This window comes from Staurois parvus, unplaced genomic scaffold (assembly GCF_062004578.1).
Source record: "Staurois parvus isolate SC_StPar_1 unplaced genomic scaffold, SC_StPar_1.0 ptg000068l, whole genome shotgun sequence".
Lineage (NCBI taxonomy): Eukaryota > Metazoa > Chordata > Amphibia > Anura > Ranidae > Staurois > Staurois parvus.
This window is the reverse complement of record NW_028317864.1, coordinates 9,193,058-9,213,137: the sequence shown is the minus strand read 5'-3', so window position 1 is coordinate 9,213,137 and position 20,080 is coordinate 9,193,058. Positions and strand designations below refer to the sequence as shown.

The window sequence follows — 20,080 nt, the reverse complement described above, 5'->3', positions numbered from 1 at the left end:
AAAAGAAAATTTTTTACACACCTTTTTCTAGGAGTCCACTGAGGGACACATACCCCACCCCTCTGAATCTATGATCTGTGTTTATGATCATGCTCTCGGAACTCCTTTGCTACAAATGTGAGGCTTGTTGGTAGCTTGAGAGTTTGGGCTGGCCTGCAATTTTTTGTTTGCCAGTGTCCAGTCCTGTAGGCACCAGTACAACCGCAAGGTTTAAGACTTCTGGTCTCCAACAATGGACTCCAAGAAAAGGATTTTACAGTGAGCCCAGAAATCCTGCTTTATCTTACTAAGCTGCCTGAGTGGTCTCCAGACCTGGAGCATTTGGTTTGCAGATGGCATGCTTTAGCTCTGCAGTCAGATCTTTGCCATGTGCCCTTCCTTTTCTTCATCCATAGGTTTAATGCTCAGAATGCTTGCAAGGGAGGAGGGTGGGTTGCCGAAAGTTAAAGCAGTACTACACTTCATCATCTGAGCTCCAGAAACCAAAAACGCTGTATTATTAAATTTTGTTATTCAACTGACCCATCTATCCATGTGTCCTTTATTTTGCTGAGAAATCACTTAGCCCCTAGCGTTTCTGGTTGTGACCATCTTGCGTAAGGGCAGATGATTCCTTTGGTAAATACTTCTTGGAATCCATCTGCTCTTACCTCAGTCATGCAGGCAGCAGGGTGTTCTTAGCTCAGCAAACCCCTTCCTGAACACTCCTAGGATGTATGACATCATTTGCCTAGGTCTGGAAACCAGGAAGTAACTTAACAAATGTGGGAAAAAAAAAGGTATAAAACAAATAAATATGATATTTTCCTATCTATTTACTAATGCAAGCAGCATAAGTAACTCACAGCTCTACTTACCCATTTTGCAATACCCATTTTGAACACACTTGCCAACTTTCCGTGGGATCCCATGGTCTCATCTCAGCCGTCTGTGTCCCTGAACAGCCATCTGTCCTCAGCACCCTTTTCTTGTATGACTCAATGGGAGTGGGATATGGGAGTGGGATCTCCAGACCTCCATTAATATGGAAGATTGAAGCAAGGCTTGAACAGCAGTCACCAAATGCTTTAAAGTCAGGACCCTGCATTCACTATATCTGGTTTCCCACAGTACACAGAACACGGAAATGTAATTATTTTAGTAAATATAAACTGCTAAATACCAGGAGAAGGTTCTCCTGCGGTGGTACTGGGTCCCTGCCTAGGTTGTGCATGCATACCCTGGATGTAGCAACAGATGCTTTAGAAATTGTGGTCATCTGGGTGGTGCTGCCCACAACTGGTGGGGTTCTGGTCCAGGGTGTTTGGCCTACTAAAGACCCTATTCCACCTGACGGTTGGCAAAGATGTTAAGCTGGCCCTACTGCATTGTTCCATACCTGGCCTTATATGCTCATCAACAAAAGTTGGCCTTCTACCTTTTTACCTCAGCCACGTGGACCATTGCCCGGGCCTGGAAGACCCCATCTGTTGTCTTTCAGGGTGTGAAAGCACATATGACCGTTCTGATGCTTAACAAGCAAATGTGTAGTATTTTGAAAGATTCACACCCCAAATTTCTTGAAGTCAAGGAACCGTGGAGCTGCAATTTGTTTCCCATGCTTCACTTGGTGTGTTCTGGCCTGCTGTAATCACTACCTGCGGCGTGGAGTCCAAGAAGTCCTGTTTCCTGCTCCCTTCGCTTTGCTTTCCTTCTATCTCCCCCCGGTTTCCTCTTTTTTTATTCTTTGTTTCTTTCCAGTTTCTTCTCTCGGAAGATCATACTCTTGTAGGCGGTTAGCACCCACAAGTGTACCCCCTGTGAGTGTACCCGCCCTGAGATGGCAACATTTTAGCCCTAGGGGTTCTGCTACATTGACCTTAGGTTTTGAAACCCCTGTGGTTCTGTTTTTGTTTTGGAATATTTCCGTTGTTTACATGGCTTCTGCTAGTCATTTTTATGTTTGCTTAAACACTTGAGCCCCTGCACGGGCAGACTATGAGCCTGTTTATTTTTCTCATTGGAAAACCATAAAATGTATTGAAATAGGAAAAAAAAAATAGTGCTGATTGAGAATCTGCGGGTCAGATTTGCCTTTTGAAAGCCTTGAGCTTGGGGAATCTCATGAAGTTCCAGGTGGCTAGGAGAAAAAAGTCTTTATTATTTAGTAAAATATGTCTACAAAATGATATTGATAGACTACAGTTTTGGTGAAAATTAGTGAAAAAAATTGCACACACCAGTTTAAATTGGTAAATATGAATATATTGCATGAAAAGGTTAGTGCTGCGCTGATTTTGCCTTTATACATAGTCTAATTTACTAAAGGAGTTAGGAATTAAAGGAGAAGTACAGCCAAATATTTTTTGGCTGTACTTCTGTGGATCACAGGTTCATTCTGCACTCATGTGACCTGGTTTCAGCTGACAGTGGACTGAAGTCTGCTGACGTCACCCAGACGGTGCGGGCTGGGGAAAGATCTCAACTGCAAAGTCGGGATCCACCCCAGAGTCTGGATTAGCACCTGGCTCAGCGAAGCGCTGAAATCCTGAGCCAGCTGCTGCCTCCCCCATCACAGCCTAGTGCTCCAGTGAGTGCTGGAGAGGCTGAGCAGATGGCAGTGAATGACAGTCCTGCTCTCTGCTCCCCCTTAGAGCTGGCGGGGGACAGATGTAACATCGGACTGATGCTGCATCCACATAGGTAAGTATAAATAGGGGGGGGGAAAGCCCTACTTCTCTTTTTAAAAAAATGACTTCAGTTATACAATCATATGATAATAATATCCCTGTTCACTATGGAGAATAGTTATGTTATAGAAGGATAGCTCTTCCTTGCAGTACACTGGTGCATCACTGTGTTGAATTATCTCTTTGCAGCAAGAACAGAACATCAAGCCACAGTTCTTTGCCTTCCGCTGGCTGACATTGCTGCTTTCACAGGAGTTTGTGCTTCCTGATGTCATCCGTATCTGGGATTCTCTATTTGCTGATGAGAACAGATTTGACTTCCTTCTGAAAGTTTCCTGTGCCATGCTTATGTAAGTGTTGCAGAAATTATTGGGCTAATGTTTTCTAGTTGTCAGCAACAGCAAATCTACTTGCAGGAACATTGAAGTTCCTATACAGTATGTCACAGACGTGAGTACACACCTCACATTTTTGTAAATATTTGATATCTTTTCATGTGACAACACTGAAGAAATGACACTTTGCTACAATGTGACGTAGTGAGTGTACAGCTTGTATAACATGTAAATTTGCTGTCCCCTCAAAATAACTCAACACACAGCCATTAATGTCTAAACTGCTGGCAACAAAAGTGAGTACACCCCTAAGTGAAAATGTCCACATTGGGCCCAATTAGCCATTTTCCCTCCCCGGTGTCATGTGACTCGTTAGTGTTACAAGATCTCAGGTGTGAATGGGGAGCAGATGTGTTAAATTTGGTGTTATCGCTCTCACTCTCTCATAATGATCACTGGAAGTTCAACATGGCACCTCATGGCAAAGAACTCTCTGAGGATCTGAAAAAAAGAATTGTTGCTCTACATAAATATGGCCTAGGCTATAAGAAGATTGCCAAGACCCTGAAACTGAGCTGCAGAATGGTGGCCAAGACCATACAGCGGTTTAACAGGACAGGTTCCACTCAGAACAGGCCTCGCCATGGTCGATCAAAGAAGTTGAGTGCACGTACTCAGCGTCATATCCAGAGGTTGTCTTTGGGAAATACATGTATGAGTGCTGCCAGCATTGCTGCAGAGGTTGAAGGGGTGTGGGGTCAGCCTGTCAGTGCTCAGATCATATGCCGCACCCTGCATCAAATTGGTCTGCATGGCTGTCGTCCCAGAAGAAAGCCTCTTCTAAAGATGATGCCCAAGAAAGCCCGCAAACAGTTTGCTGAAGACAAGCAGACTAAGGACATGGATTACTGGAACCATGTCCTGTGGTCTGATGAGACCAAGATAATCTTCTTTGGTTCAGATGGTGTCAAGAATGTGTGGCAGCAACCAGGTGAGGAGTACAAAGACAAGTGTGTCTTGCCTACAGCCAAGCATGGTGGTGGGAGTGTCGTCATGGTCTGGGGCTGCATGACTGCTACCGCCAGTGGGGAGCTACAGTTCATCGAGGGAACCATGAATGCCAACATGTCCTGTGACATACCAAAGCAGAGCATGATCCCCTCCCTTCAGAGTCTGGGCTACAGGGCAGTATTCCAACCAACGACCCCAAACACACCTCCAAGACGACCACTGCCTTGCTAAAGAAGCTGAGGGTAAAAGTGATGGACTGGCCAAGCATGTCTCCAGACCTAACCCCTATTGAGCATCTGTGGGGCATCCTCAAACAGAAGGTGGAGGAGTGCAAGGTCCCTAACATCCAGCAGCTCTGTGATGTCATCATGGAGGAGTGGAAGAGGACTCCAGTAGCAACCTGTGCAGCTCTAGTGAACTCCATGCCCAAGAGAGTTAAGGCAGTGCTGGAAAATAATGGTGGCCACACAAAATATTGACACTTTGGGCCCAATTTGTACATTGTCACTTAGGGGTGGGCTCACTTTTGTTGCCAGCAGTTTAGACATTAATGGCGGTGTGTTGAGTTATTTTGAGGAGACAGCAAATTTACATGTTATACAAGCTGTACACTCACTACGTCACATTGTAGCAAAGTGTCATTTCTTCAGTGTTGTCACATGAAAAGATAGAATAAAATATTTACAAAAATGTGAGGGGTGGACTCACTTCTGTGAGATACTGTAAATGCTAACAATAAACATCTTTCATTTGCTCTTGTATTGGTCTGTTAAATATACCATTATAAGTGTTTTATTATATCTGTTCAAGTTTAAAAGAAATAGCCAGAAATCTTGGGAGCTGAACTACCTGTGCTCTCTGTGTCTGGACAGTTATTAGTTAGCTTTTCTCCTTGCTATCTCTACAGACTACAAAACACACAAATCGCCCTGTAAGAGAGGGAGGTGTTATGTAGTCCTGACACAGTGTTACTAAAGTAACAGCACAGCCAGAAGGGACTAGCTGAATTTCTGTCAGTGTGTTGATGTCCTCGCTCGACATAGATTGATTTGCTAGACGTCTGTGAAAGGGACATGAATACAATGTTTGGGGGGCAGGAGGTTACCTCCATTCACCTTGTTTGTGTGAATGGGGGAATCTGTTATGTTTTTCTTGAAAAAAAAAATGAAAAAAATAAGTGTCTAGCCAGCTTTACTCCTAATACACTCCTTGTCTCAAGCCAAGTAAGTGTTTGGGAATGGGCAGAGGTGGTTGGTTAGGACAGGTAGTGGGGTGTGAGAATGCATTAAAATGGTATTTAAAAGTTCAGATTTTTTTTTTATTAACATATTTTTAATACTTACCTGCTCTGTGCAATGGTTTTTCATGGACCAGCCCTGATCCTCCTCTTCTCAGTTCCCCCTCCGGCGCTCCTGGCTAATCCCTAACACACGCACACACACACACAGTCTGTGGACAGCCAAAGCTCTCATGCACATCACTGGATCGAGAGGGGGCTGTGGGGGGAACAGCACACAGAAGGTTTTTTAGAAATGCTGAAAACTAAATAAACCTTCTGTCTTCAGAACCACTTTAAAGTATAACTAAAGGCAAAACCTTTTTTTGTTTTGGATAGAGCGGAGAGAGATTATAATGCCTGTCAGTTTTTATTGCTGTCTATGTCCCCGTTAAGGGGATTCACCCTATCTATTTGTCCTGTTTACTCTTGTCATTGAAAGTAAAAGAAAACCCCACATTTTGGGTTGAGCCAAGAGAAGTAATAGAGGGGAAATCTTCCAATAGGGACACTAGTTCTGGTGACCTGGAGGGTCCCCAAGCAATTCCCATAATTTGCAGGGATTCCTCTCTTTTCCTGTTTGGCTATGGGACAGAAAGTGAAGGGAAATCTCTCCAATGGGACACAGATGGCGAAAAAAAATCTGACGGGTTATAACCCTTCATGTTCTCTATCCAAAATGAAAAAAAAATGCCTATAGTTCTACTTTAAAGCAGAGCTGCAGGCTCCCCAGGAAAATGTAAAAGTAAGCAGCTACAAATACTGTAGCTGCTGACTTTTAATATAAAGACACTTACCTGTCTAGGAGTTCAGCGATTTCCTCACCTGAGCCGATTCTCCAATCGGATTCTGGTGCAGGTGCCGGCATCTTAAGTAAGGGAACCCTCAGTGAAGCCTTGCAGCTTCACAGCCAGATTCCTACTGAGCATACGCTTAGCGTGCTGCTCTCTGTGAACTTTCCCGCAGTCTTCTGAAACCTGTGAAGTATCACAGAAGGCTGCGGGGGAAGGAGAGGAGGGGCCAAACTTTTGGCTCAGACCTCCATGACGCTCCCCCCCAAAAAGTGCAAAATGTGGAAGTGGAGGGGGGGGAGACAAACAGTTCTCCTTTTAAAGTAAAAAAACAATTAGGCTTTAGTACCACTTCAAGCTAAATCTTAAAATGATTCTCTAGATAAGTGAAAGTATAAATCATATAGAATTCGTAAACGAAGAGCCACAGGCTAGCATGTTCTATGTTAGCATTTCAGCTGCAACAGATATAAACTATATTGCCAAAAGTATTGGTCGGCCTGCCTTCACACGCCCATGAACTTTAATGGCCCCCCAGTCTTAGTCCGTTGGGTTCAATGTTGAGTTGGCCCCGCCCTTTGCAGCTATAACAGCTTCAACTCTCCTGGGAAGGCTGTCCACAAGGTTTAGGAGGGTGTCTATGGGAAAGTTTGACCATTCTTCCAGAAGCGCATTTGTGAGGTCAGGCACTGATGTCGGATGAGAAGGCCTGGCTCACAGTCTCAGCTCTAATTCATCCCAAAGGTGTTCTATCGGGTTGAGGTCAGGACTCTGTGCAGACCAGTCAAGTTCCTCCACCCCAAACTCACTCATCCATGTCTTTATGGACCTTGCTTTGTGCACTGGTGCGCAGTTATGTTGGAACAGGAAGGGGCCATCCCCAAACTATTCCCACAAGGGTGAAAGCATGAAATTGTCCAAAATGTCTTGGTATGCTAAAACCTTAAGAGTTCCCTTCACTGGAACTAAGGGGCCAAGCTCAACCACTGAAAACAACCCCACACCATAATCCCCCTCCACCAAACCTGGCACAATGCAGTCTGCCAAGTACCGTTCTCCTGGCAACTGCCAAACCCAGACATGTCCATCCGAATGCCAGACAGAGAAGCGTGATTTGTCACTCCAGAGAACACGTCTCCATTGCTCTAGAGTCCAGTGGCAGCGTGCTTTACACCATTGCATCTGACGCTTTGCATTGCACTTGGTGATGTAAGGCTTGGATGCAGCTACCCATTCCATGAAGCTCTCTATGTACTGTTGTGCTACTCTGAAGGCCACACGGAGCTTGGAGGTCTTTAGCCATTGACTCTGCAGACAGTTGGCTATTCTGTGCGCTTCAGCATGCCCCACCTCGCTCTGCCATTTTATGTGGCCTACCACTTCATGGCTGAGTTGTTGTTGTTCCCAGTTGCTTCCACTTTGTTATAATTCCACTAACAGTTGACCGTGGAATATTTAGTAACAAGGAAATGTCACGGATGGACTTATTGCACAGGTGACAACCTATCACGGGACCACACTTGGAGTCACTGATCTCCTGAGAGCGACCCATTCTTTCACAAATGTTTGTAGAAGCAGTCTGCATGCCTAGGTGATGATTTTATACACCTGTGACCATGGAGAGGATTAGAACACCTGAATCCAATGGTTTAGAGGGGTGTGCCAATACTTTTGGCAATATAGTGTATTTTTATGCTTACCCTTAAACACTAAATACTTAATTATACCTAATTATTTAAAAGGTTAGTCAACCCAGAAGGGATATTTTAGTACTAGGTGCCTGGTTAGCTGTGTAAGCTGCTGGCTTCTTCTGTCTTGCATACCCCGGCAGCAAAATCTCCATTCTATAATTGTCACATATATTATGTCACATTTCATTGATAGTCATTGTAGGCCAAATGAGATATGACAGCTGTAATACTGATATGATGGCACTCTGGGAGCCCTGGTATATATTAAGGGACAGATATTACTAAATAATACCAACAGCTTGGCGAGGGTTTACTTTTGCTAATAGGGGAAAGTAAGGCCTTTCTATGTTTCTGAGCACAGAGGACATTGCAGAGTTTTCCAATTTCTGTTTCCACTGTCATTGTTCTCCAATCAATGCTAAATGTTTGTTTTTTTTCAGATTGATCCGTGATCAGTTATTAGAGGGAGACTTTACAGTGAACATGAGGCTACTCCAGGTGAGCATAACAGAGATGAGACAAGGATAGAGAACGTGCTGTACCATGTTTCAGTGTCTTGCACTTCCTATGCTGCACAACATCCTTCCTTTTTATGTCTGTGTCACCATCTACCTGTCCCTTTTTATAAAGCACCTGTCTTTATTCCCTTTCTCCATTTTACTCTCTCCCTGATTGTTTTTCTGTTCTTTCTTTCCCTCTCTCTCACCTCTCTCTTGCTTACTACTTCTCTCTCTCTTTCACTTTTCCTTTTCTTTTCTTCTCTTTTCTTTCACACACCCTCTCTTTTTTGCTCTCTCCTCTCCTCTTTTTTTATTCCACTCATTTTTTTTCTTTCACAAACCCTTTCTCTTTTTTACTTTCTCTTTTTTTTTTCTCTCCCTCACTCTTTTTTTTTCCTTTCTTTAATTTTCCTCTCTATTTCACTCTCTTTCACTTCTTTTTTTACCTTGGTATGAATTAAAGTGGTTGTAAACCTCAGACATGAAATATTAAAAAGCATATCTCTTCATAGTGTGTACTTGTCTCAGTCCAGAGCATTAAAGGATAAGTTCACATTTTGGACAAAAATAATAAATGCAAATTTTTTTTGCAGGTAAAAAATGTGCATTTATTATTTTTGTCCAAAGGAGCCTGTAAAGCACTGCACCAACGATCAGCAGATGGCTGATGCCATACAAGTCTCCTGCAGACCTGTCAGAATATCTGCTTGATGTACGGGATGTACAGCCAAGCAGATATACTGACAGGAAGCTTCAATGAACTTCAGTGTTCATTGAAAACTACAAGCCAACAACCGCTAAGGCTGCCGGGACTTGCAGTTCATTCATTCAAGGAATTCCATGAATGAATGACGCCACGCTGTTTTCAAATCTGACAGATAGTACGGGGAAACTTCCCCCTGTATTATGTGTCAGAGGGAGGGGGCGTAGCTGCAGCATTGGGAACATGTTACATGTTCCACCCTAAAAATGGGTGGAACATGTTCGCAAAGGTGAACTTATCCTTTAAGGGATTTATTTAATAAACCGGAGAGTGCAAAATCTGGTGCAGCTGTATAGAGAAATCATTGCCTTTCAGGTGTTATTTTCCAAGCCAGATTAAACAAGCTGAAGTTAGAAGCTGATTGGCTACCATGCACAGCTGCACCAGATTCTAAGTGCACCAGTTTTAGTAAGTCTACCCCTATGTGTCATTTTCTATCTTCTGCCGCATTCCTATGCTATCTTCATGAGTTACTTCTGACACGTTTTCCTGACACCAAGAGAAAAAAGGTGACGGGAGGGACTTCCAGCACACAGCTTGAGATTGACAGCCTCAGCTCTGTTCTTGTGTGCTAGGGATGTGTCCCTTCTCTCCAATCAGCTCTTACTGAGCTCTGCAGAGTGGAACTTCAGCTCCTAGCCCCCTTCTTTCTCAAACATGCTGTACACATTTTGGACTTTGAACATATGTAGAGATAAGACGACTGCGGATAAACAGGTACAACTTATGTAGGCGGATTTTTTTTCATCTGCTTAGATCACCTGAGGCCAATCACTTCACTGGATATATGTGAGGATTTAAAATCACTTTAATAATGATTACTCTGTGAAAAAACAAAATATTCTTTTGTTAGAGAATTCACTGAAGATTACTGCTTAACCTCCACCCTGATCTTGAATACACTTTTTTCTCTCTTGCAGGATTACCCCCTGTCTGATGGAGATGTGCTGCCCATCTTGAAAAAAGCCAAGGAGCTTCAGGATTCCAAATGAGTATGTGCACAGGCCTCAGCCCCAGGGGATCCAGTTTTCCTTAATGGCTGTATATGACTTTACAATATGGTGACCTGGACACTTCACTCCATCAGGCTCACGGTATCGCCAACACAGTTGGCGCTGATCGGAGCTTGCCTGAGGACAGGTCAGCTACTTTCTACATGTGTTACATGGACAGACATTTTTGGTGAAGTGTTACCATGTTAAGCATGCCTTGTACACTCCTAATTGAAGGATTATTCTACAGGCATATGGCCGGGACTTGCCGTGCTTTCCCACGTGCCTCTGCTCTGGCCTTCATGACCAGCCAATGCACTAAAGACATTTCTGGCCTTGGAGCTGCTTTGTGAAAACCTGTTCAGAACCCTGAAGTGCTCATCATTCTATGCCACATGTTCGATGACTACATTGATGATAAATGTAGCACCCAAGTTGCTCAAGGGAAAGGCCACAGTGCATTTCAGCTGCCTCATCGCTCGGGCCATTGGGCCTAAGCCACTAAGTGTTTCTTTGTTTGAATTTCACGTTGCATTTCATAAGAGAACACAATTGATTTTATAGAGATTGTGCATTGCCCGGTTATTTTTTGTGTTTTATTACTTTTTCTGTTATCTTGTATTATTTGAAAGCCTTGTATTCTTTTGAAGAATCAGTCACTGTAGGGTGTAGCCGAAGTGTAACGGCCCGGAATGATAGCCTGGGCAATCCTTGCTACAAATGACATATGGAAAAGCTTGGCATAGTAATGGTTTTCTGGACCTTCCCAGAATCTGTCACCTTGATCTCTATAAGGGAATGTATTGTTTATAGAGATAATAGAACTTGATTTTGTAGCATTTCTTATCTATGTGATGTAAGTGGACAGCTGAGAACAGAGCAGGGCCCTTGTGTAACGTGGAGAAAAGGAACAGACGGTATTGCCCACAGCAGACAATCACATTCCTGTACTGGTCTGCTTGAAGGTGTAAGCTACACTGGCTGTTATTAGTAGCTCAGCCATGCTGTTTCTTTTACTTAGATTCCGGTTTGATTGTTAGTAAATGGAACAAATGTTTAGATTTGGCATAACCTGCACTATAGCAAGTAGCTTTGCCTGCAACTAAAGCATTGTGTGATTATGTGCAGTTAATCGCTGCTACTGTGTAGCTCACACCATAGGGATGCATTTGTTCCTTCAGTGAACAATTCATCGGTAAGAGTAGAAATGAATTGCAGGTACTTTTATTAAGATGACTGAGCTGCTATGTAGCCATTGAAGCTTCGGCCTAAATCCATGAATTGCCCCTCAGTTTAAACGATTTCAGTGCAGCTATATAGAAATGTGACATTCTACGGACATAAAACAATCGGCGCAAGAGCACTAACTACTGGGAAGTAGACAGGCGGCAGGGAAAATCATCGCAATGTTCCCATAGTCCTCTTCTGGCTATAGAACTTTGCATTGCTGGAGGAAATGAGGTCTAAGAGGAAGCCAGCAGAAAAGAGAGGCACTTTTTTGGACGGTAATGGTAAATCCAAAACCAAAAATGTAATCTATTGCAGCTTACCAATCGTTCGATGTGGAGGCTGCATTAGTTTTCTTCTTTTAATCTTTTTTCCCCCCTGTTTTCACTTGGCGATCTGTCCAGTAACACACCTTCTGTATTAGATTGCCCCCACTCTGGATGAAGGAGCACAGGGGGCACATTTGGATAGCAGCGTTGTCAGTCTAGGGCACAGGTGTCAAACTGGCAGCCCTCCAGCTGTTGCCAAACTACAAGTCCCATGAGGCATTGCAAGATTGACCGTTACAAGCATGACTCCCAAAGGCAGAGGCATGATGGCACTTGTAGTTTTGCAACAGCTGGAGGGCCGCCAGTTGGACACTCTTGGTCTAGGGGGAGGGACTAGCAGATTTAACAAATTGAATCAAACTCCGGCTCATACTTTGATTAGTTATAGCATACAGTTTTTTTCCTTTTGGGATAAGGGTTTTACATAAAGCTGATCATTTTAAGCACCCTTGTCAGTGGTAAATGATCCCCGTAATTGCAACAGAGCTTGTTTTGCTGCAAAACAATAGTTACTGGCTGGATCACAACATGAAAATATAGGAAAGAAAGACTAAAAAAGTAAACTAATGCAGCCATCACATTGGTAAGAATTGGTAAGCTGCATTATAATAAATGTTTGCTTTTGGGTTTAATACAACTTTTAGTGCCACAAGAGGGCCTTAGGTCCTGGGCTGTTTTCAGTTCAGGTCCCCCTGCACCAGTAGTCATGCTTATATGGCTGAATGAACCCCAAAAGCAGCAGGTTGAAGACGAGAATAATTCCCTCTAATTCCACAATGTAACTGTGATCAGCTGAGGAATTAACTTGGTATTAAAGCTTCAGCTTTAATAAATAAATAAATGCACAGAGCAGGTAAGTATGACATATCTGTTAATTGTTTTGCACAGAGCAGCCCCAATGTTCTTCTTAGGTCCCCCACCAGCGTTTCTGGCTCGTCGTCCTTGACCAGTGCCCCCAGTAGCAAGCCACTTGCTATAGGGGCACTGGTGCGTGCTTGCTCCCAAGCCTAGTTCTATCCATCCATAAGACACATAGAGCCTTCACATTGGCTAACTGGCTAGTGGCTCCTGCTGCAGTTTCAGCCAATGAGGAGAGGGAGTCCCAGGACAGCCGTGGCTCTTGTGCACATCACTGGATCGAGAGGGGGCTCAGGTGAGTATTAGGGGGGCTGTTGGGGGAGCAGCACACAGAAGGTTTTTTACCTTTATGCATATAATGCATGAAGGTAAAAAAAACCTTCAGCATTTACAACCACTTTAAACTTTGCATATTGTCACTGCACTAAATTAGATACTGGGGGAAATTTACTAAAACTGGTGAAGCTGTACATTGTAACCAATCAGCTTCTAACTTCTGCTTGTTCAATTAAGCTTTGATAGTAAAACCTGGATGCTGATTGATTACTATGTATGGCTGTACCAGATTCTGTGTGCACCAGTGTTTGTAAATCTACCCCACTGTTTTTATGACACTAAAATTTTAGTATATTCACTTACCAATAAAGCCAACACTATTCACAGGCTGCATTTACAGAGGAGCCACTGTCTTGTGACCCTGCAGCACAGAGTGGGACCAGGCTGTCAGAATGACAGCCAGTCTTAGTGATTTTGCCAGGCAGAAAGACGAGGGTTGAACGATGGACATCTGAGGTCTAGCAACAATAGGACAGGCCCAGATGGCCTCCTAAATTGCCCGAGGGGGCTGTCCCTCTGAGCTCCACCCCTTCCGGTACTATTGAAGCCCTTCCACATTTGCAACTATTAGCAGATGGTGGGCCTGCCAATAAAGAGAACCTGTTGCATGAGCAAGGCCAAGATTTACTTTAAGCAGAGATGTCAGTGGTGAGTTTACTGCTATTTCCTTATGTGCTTTCTGCTTTCAAGTGATACTAATCTCATAACAGTAAATTCAGTCTGTATATGCAGTAAACCATGCTTGTTACACTCACTGTAGAAGCTACAGGGCTAATCCTCTGCATTGTGTAAAAATGCTGACTTTCCTGATCCTTCCCTTCTTCCAGTGCCCCCCCCCCCTTAGCTCCTGATAAGAAATGTTGTGTGGAGTCATTCTGCACATGCTCAGTTTGGTGTGTATTGCTAGAGAGGTTTTTTCTTTTCTTGGGAGTGTGCATGTAACCAGCACAGGGCCAATCAGCACAGAGGTCAGGGGTCGTGCATCCTCCTAGAGCGAAATGAAAACTTCATCTACAAGCTTTAGCCTATGCTCTGCTGAACACTGATAGATGTCACAAGCCTTCTATATACTGCTGATGAGAAAAGGTTTTTAGCAGTTTATATTCACTAAAATAATTGCATTTCCATGTTGTGTGTACTGTGGGAGACCAGATAGAGTGAATGGAGGGTAGTAACACTTAAAAGTAAACCTGTCATGAGAAAAATACTGTGGCTGCTGTTACCAACTTTCAATCCAAAAATGTTAGTTCCTTGGCTATTGTGCTGGTCCAGTGGACTTATGACCCAAAGCAAGTATGCAGAACAAGCTGAACTAAAGTTGGACTCTTGGCCCATGCCAAGTCGATGGATTGTGAAACTGAAGTCAGCGTGACACTCAGGCAGCTAGCATTTCCAGAAGGAGATTAGCACTGGCAAGCTCCATGCCTTTTTCACAGTTGGCATCTGAATGGCTGCAATAGGCAGTGGTCCCTGCTTTTGCCATTAAGGGCCACAGTCATTTGAAGGGGTCATTTAAAGTGCTGTAGGATCAATCAAGATTTGGAGCCTCAGCAATATGACTTGTTCTTTTTAAATGAAGAGACATCCTTCTCCTGTATGTGTTTAATACACTATCTTTGCTCTGTCGTATGGATGGATTTGTTGTAAAGAACGATGAAGACTGTTCTCACCATGCTGCACTCCTGCTGCAACTAAGAATCCATACCGGACCTCATGGAGACTTCAAAAGACTGAACACCCATAAATACCAAGATTAGTAGATAATAACATAATTGCTTTATTTTATGAAAGCATCTGATATAAATGATTTTCCACTGTTCGCTCACCAAATGCCCGTTGGTTTGAATCCTTGATGCTTAATGGAAAGGATAAAATTCCGACTCTGAGACTGATTGTCTACTGTGGAGTCTCTATTCCTTTCTTCTTTTTAAGCTGGCCTTACACTAGTAGAATTTTGGTCAATATTTTTGTTTTTAATGCAGTAGTAAACCGCAGCCTTTGAGAAAAAAAAAAAATCCCCTGCACGGCAATGGCATAATGCGCTAGTATATATCACATACTAGTACATTATGAAAAACTTACCTTAGAACAAAGCCCTCCAGGGATGATCTGTCACTGCTGACAAGGCTTCCATCTTCCCCCGGTCTTCCTTCCGGGTTTGCGGGCTCCAGTCCTTTGTCCAAGCAGTGATGACGTCACTCCCATGCATGCGCACAGGAGTGCGTGTTTACGGCACGGAGCTCTGAAGGGATGGCACTGGTATGCCATCTTTTCACAGCGCATGTGCCAGTGACATCACCGGCTGCATCTAGTGTGAATATCTCCTAAACACCGCAAGTTTCGGAGATAATCCCTGTACCTCCTTGGCTTACCTGTAGGTACAACTTCAAAAGTTCATTCAAATTATTTTTTTTTAATCATTAGTCATATCAATATTCCTTTTTGATTGCAGTGGCGAGGAAAATTGAAGGAGCAGAATTGAAAATTTTCTTTAATGAACGGATTCCTAACAGTATATGTGGTTTTCATTTCGGAAAAGTCCATTTATTCCGAAATCAGATGTTAAAAGCAAACGAAATATTGAAGTACTTCAAGTAATTGAATGTACTGAGAATTTTCGTATGAATTAAATCTTTTAGTGTATGGCCATCTTTAGTCTGCACACCCATGTGCATGATGGGAATATAGAGCCTCAATTTGCTGCTTTTCATTGCATTTTAGAGTGTTTCATTTGCATATCCATGAGCAAAAATCTTAGAAAAGGAAGGGGCCAATGTTCTAAACAACATGGCAAAGTACTTACTACAAATGTATGTGATTAAGAAACAATCCAGTGGATTAGGATCTAATCTATACACACTCAGCAGGATTTTTATTGGTCAGCAAGGTTTATCCACAGCCTAACGCCATCCTACTTGAAGAATATGTAAACTCTAACAATGAGCTTCTCTTATTTGCTCCTTTTTGGTCTGTTAAATATACCACTAAAAGTATTTTGTGACATCTGTTCAATAAATGCAAAAATATAAATAATTCATCCTGCCAGAAATCTAGTGAGCTGATAACATCCTGTGTTGGCTGTTATCAGTTACATCAGGGGTGTCAAATTAGCGGCCCTTCAGCTGTTGTGAAACTACAAGTCCCATCATGCCTCTGCCTTTGGGAGTCATGCTTGTAACTGTCAATCTTGCAATGCCTCATGGGACTTGTAGTTTGGCAACAGCTGGAGGGCCGTCAGTTTGACACCCGTGAGTTACATTGTTCCCAGGTAACTCTGTGAAAAACAGACCACTTCCTCCCTGTTATGGAGAAGAGGAGAGAGGTGATCTGTAGTCCCATCCTAGGGTGACAACACTGCTCCTTCACATATACAGTATAGTGAGTGTTGTCACCCTTGGAAAGGCAGTGTTACTAGCAGGATCACAGGATGTAAAAAAAAAGCCTGAGAAAAAAAAAATGAATGCAGCCACTACATCGAATGAATGGGGAGCTGCAATGTATTCAATTTTTGGTTTTGGGTTTAGAAAACCCCGGTCATGTACAAACAGTTCCTAAACTAACATGGTTTTCTGAAGGTAGACAATGCAAAGTGCCACATCTAAAGTTCTTCTTTTTTTTTTTTTTTTTATATGCATCTAGGTAATCCACCTAACCCACCAACATAAGCCTTGGGTCCAGCTTTGAGCTTTGGCGTTTACCTCTTTTTTCACAATGGGCAGCTCCTTCTTGATGGCTAAGGCTTCATTGAATATTTGTGAGACTGGTGGAACCAAAGCTGTCAGCATGGTGAAGGTTCGGTTTCTGTTTGGGTCTAGTGGACTCCTTGGTAGCACGCACATCTGGGAAATGCGGCACTTACTGGTAACTTGTGCCTTTTTTGGGAAAAAAAATTTAGTCCAGACTTCAGAACTTTGTTACGTGACTAGTTCTTATTAAAGTTGTTTTCTGATTAAAGGCCATCCCATACAAGAGGGCATCTATGTGCCAGCAAGGCTGGACATACACTGAATGAACTTCAATCCATGTGTGGCCCTGTTAGCACCCTCCACTCGGCATCCTTCAATCTTCAATCGGAAAACTGTCAGCCGCACAGTAGCTGCAACCAATCAGATGCAATCACTGTTTAGGTATTCTGACAGCTGCAGGTGCCTGTTGTCAGAATACAATAGCTGCTGGGAGAGATTGGTTCATCCGCATGAGTGGGAAAATTGATAGGGCCCCTTTTACACGATTGGTCTGATCCATTTTTTAGGCGGACCCGATCGGACCCTCTATTCACCTCTATGAAGCAGCAGATGTAAAAGGGACTGGTGTCTGTTTACACCCGCCTACCTCCAATCTGTTACGCTAAAAAATGAAAAAAGAAAACAGGAGTGGATCCATTCCCCTCCGTCTGGGCGGATCGGAGGGCAGTCGGGTGTAAACTGACAGCTGGTCCGTTTACACTTGAGAGCCCATAGTGTCCATGTCCGCTCTGCATAAGCTGAATGGACATGGACCTGTCATCCACCTGCTCAGTGGGGGATCAGTGGACAGATCCCCCAATGTGCAAAGTGGAGTCCATCTGCGTGAAAGAAGCCTACATTTCTTACCTTCATAACATGGCTAGCTGAAGAGCTGACACCACAAAGGTGGTTATTCTGCAAAAGCATCTTCTTGTGTCACTAGGGACCATACTTCTCTGACTATGGAGCCCAGCATAACCCATCCTCTGTGCCACTGCACTCGTATAGGCCACTGAAATTCTTCCATTTGCAGGATGTGGGTGGTACTTACACCTAGGAGCAGGGTTTACTGCCAAAGATGGAGAGGCCTAGCGGCAAGATGCTCTCAATGGACAGAAATGGTTTCTTGGTAATTCAATAATAGCTGCTGGTAAGCAAGAATTTAGTTTTAAGTCTAAAAAAAAAAAAAGCGGATGAGTTCAAGTCACCAGGATTGGGAACTAAAGTTACAAATTCTGCTTGTAACACCCCCTGCAGCTGTGATCTGGTATTGCAGCTGGTCAGTACTTTTTCTTTTTTTTTTTTTATTGCAATCAGGATTGGACTTCATACAAATTAATATTATTATTATACAGGATTTATATAGCGCCAACAGTTTGCTCAGCGCTTTACAATATAAAGGGAGACAATACAGCAACAATACAGATCAATGCAAGAGGGTTAGGAGGGCCCTGATCCTGGGAGCTTACAATCCAAGAGGAAGCAAATAATATAAGAAACTGCAACAGAAGATGGCGCCTTTTGTTACCTGACAATATGACCCCCTTCAGCATATTAAAAATGGAATGCTTACAACTCAGCTGTTGGACATTTAAAAGGTATTGAAATACCCAGTTAAATCCTCTTGTTTGGGGCTAACTTGATAATCACTAAAAATGATATAGCAGCTGAAACACCAAAGGTCACTTCAGTATGACCGATGCCTTCCTCGCCGAACGCACCAATCACAAAGGAAGATTTTCAATATGAACTGTGGGACCACATTTTTGTTACTTGAAACTACTTTCAAATGTTCATTTCAATAAAAAGACATTATAGACTTTTTTTTTTTTTTGCAAAACAATTGTTTGCAATTTATTCTGTAATCCTTCCTAAATCTGTGTTTGGTCCTTGGCATTGCATTGGGATGCCAAGTGGACCAGGAAAATAACTCCTCAGAGACTGTTGATAACTGTTACGTTTTGTTTGTCCCAATAAATTTGGTATTTGTTTGACTTTTGTTTTTTTGTGTTACTGGAAATTGGTAAATATGCTGAAAATGGATAAATAATATTCTACATGTAAACGAAAAATCTGAGATCTTGAATATACATTCTAAACACACAACATTTTTCATTTGACTAGGGCGGCTAACACCCCGGTCACACTGGGTGCGACTTGCCATGCGATTTGCCTTGCCATGCGAGTTGAAAGTCGCATGGCAAGTCACACCCTATTGTCCACAATTACATATCGGTGAGATTCTGACTTGGTTGGTGCCGCCCCAATTTCTAAAGTAGTGCATTCACTGCTTCAGGTGCGACTTGCATAGACATCTGTAAGGGAGAATGTCACCAGCACACCGAGGATCACCAATATGAGTCCAAATGTCTTAATAAACGATCACATAGTTACAGCAAGGCAACGTTTCGGAGTCTCACCACATGACTGATGAAGGGGTCCCGCGAGACTCCGAAACAGTGCCTTGCTGTAACTATGTGATCGTTTATTAAACCTTTTGGACCCATCCTGGTGATCCTTGGTGTGCTGGTGACATTCTCGCTTGCTGATTCTGTTCGGTTCCAGCAGACGGTCGCTGCAGCACCCACTTATACACACAGCCATTTTTAATGCGTTTGGATTATACACTTGCTTAGACATCTGTGTCTTGCAAGTCATGCTTGAAGTTGGAATGACATCCGACTTTGAAATCGTGTGACTTCACTAGAAGGCATACGATTTCATAGTCGGATCAGTGTGACTGGAGTGTTAAAGCTGAACTCCAGGATCTGCAAATACCATCTAAATACAAGAATCGTGTGTTATTGGATCTTGGTGTGCTTTGTGCGTTGCTGCCAGATCTGTGTTAATAAAGACCGGTCACTGCTGCTCTCTCTCCTTGTGCAGGGTGACTGGTCTTGTCTACGCCCCCTCCTGTAGTGGGTGGAGCCTACTGGGTCTCTGTGAGGAGTAATTAATACCTGGCGGTGGTACACTGACACATTACATAGCATGTATGCACTTAATGGATTCGGTTACCTTTACCAAAAACTGCCTATGCAGAAAAGAGACATTGGTAGATAAAAACAAAGCAAAGTTGAATCTTGTCCTTGCTATAGGTGTACAATTACATGTAATAAAAATATGCAGCGCTCATATGTTAGAAATTAACCTGATCGCATAAATTAAACATAAATTAAGCAAGATTCATGATTACAATAAAGCATTAGAATATTAAAATATTAAACTTGAGACTTCTGTGGTCAGCCAATGGAGGGATTAATCCAGCAGATCAGTCAGCATTGGAGGTGCCCCCCAACTGTCTGGATTTACTACTTAGCTGCAATTTGAATTTTGTATGTGTGTTTTACCATTTGAAATTACTGCACTAATAAATACATACTACACTATCAAAGCTTCTGGCCTGTGGCTCTCTTATTATGGAGGGAGCCCGGGCTTTTTGAAGGTGCTCGATTCTTCTTGGCTTTCTGTGGGTTGCTGACTGATTTGCTGGATTAATCCCTCCATTGGGTGATGTATATCTCTGGGATCCCCGTCCTGCTGTCCTGGGAACATGACATCTAGTGGCGAGAGATAA

General features: G+C 43.1%; 1 protein-coding gene across 1 annotated transcript in view; it reads left to right on the top strand.

The window, feature by feature from the left end:
• The window catches only part of TBC1D13 (TBC1 domain family member 13), a 50,812-nt gene extending 32,315 nt beyond the window's left edge, over nt 1-18,497 (top strand). The window contains exons 10-12 of the mRNA XM_089669126.1: nt 2,859-3,019; nt 8,214-8,271; nt 9,957-18,497. Coding sequence (XP_089525252.1) covers nt 2,859-3,019; nt 8,214-8,271; nt 9,957-10,028 — 291 coding nt within the window. The 3' untranslated portion in view covers nt 10,029-18,497. The remainder of the gene's footprint in view (nt 1-2,858; nt 3,020-8,213; nt 8,272-9,956) is intronic.
• Nucleotides 18,498-20,080: the final 1,583 nt, after the last annotated feature.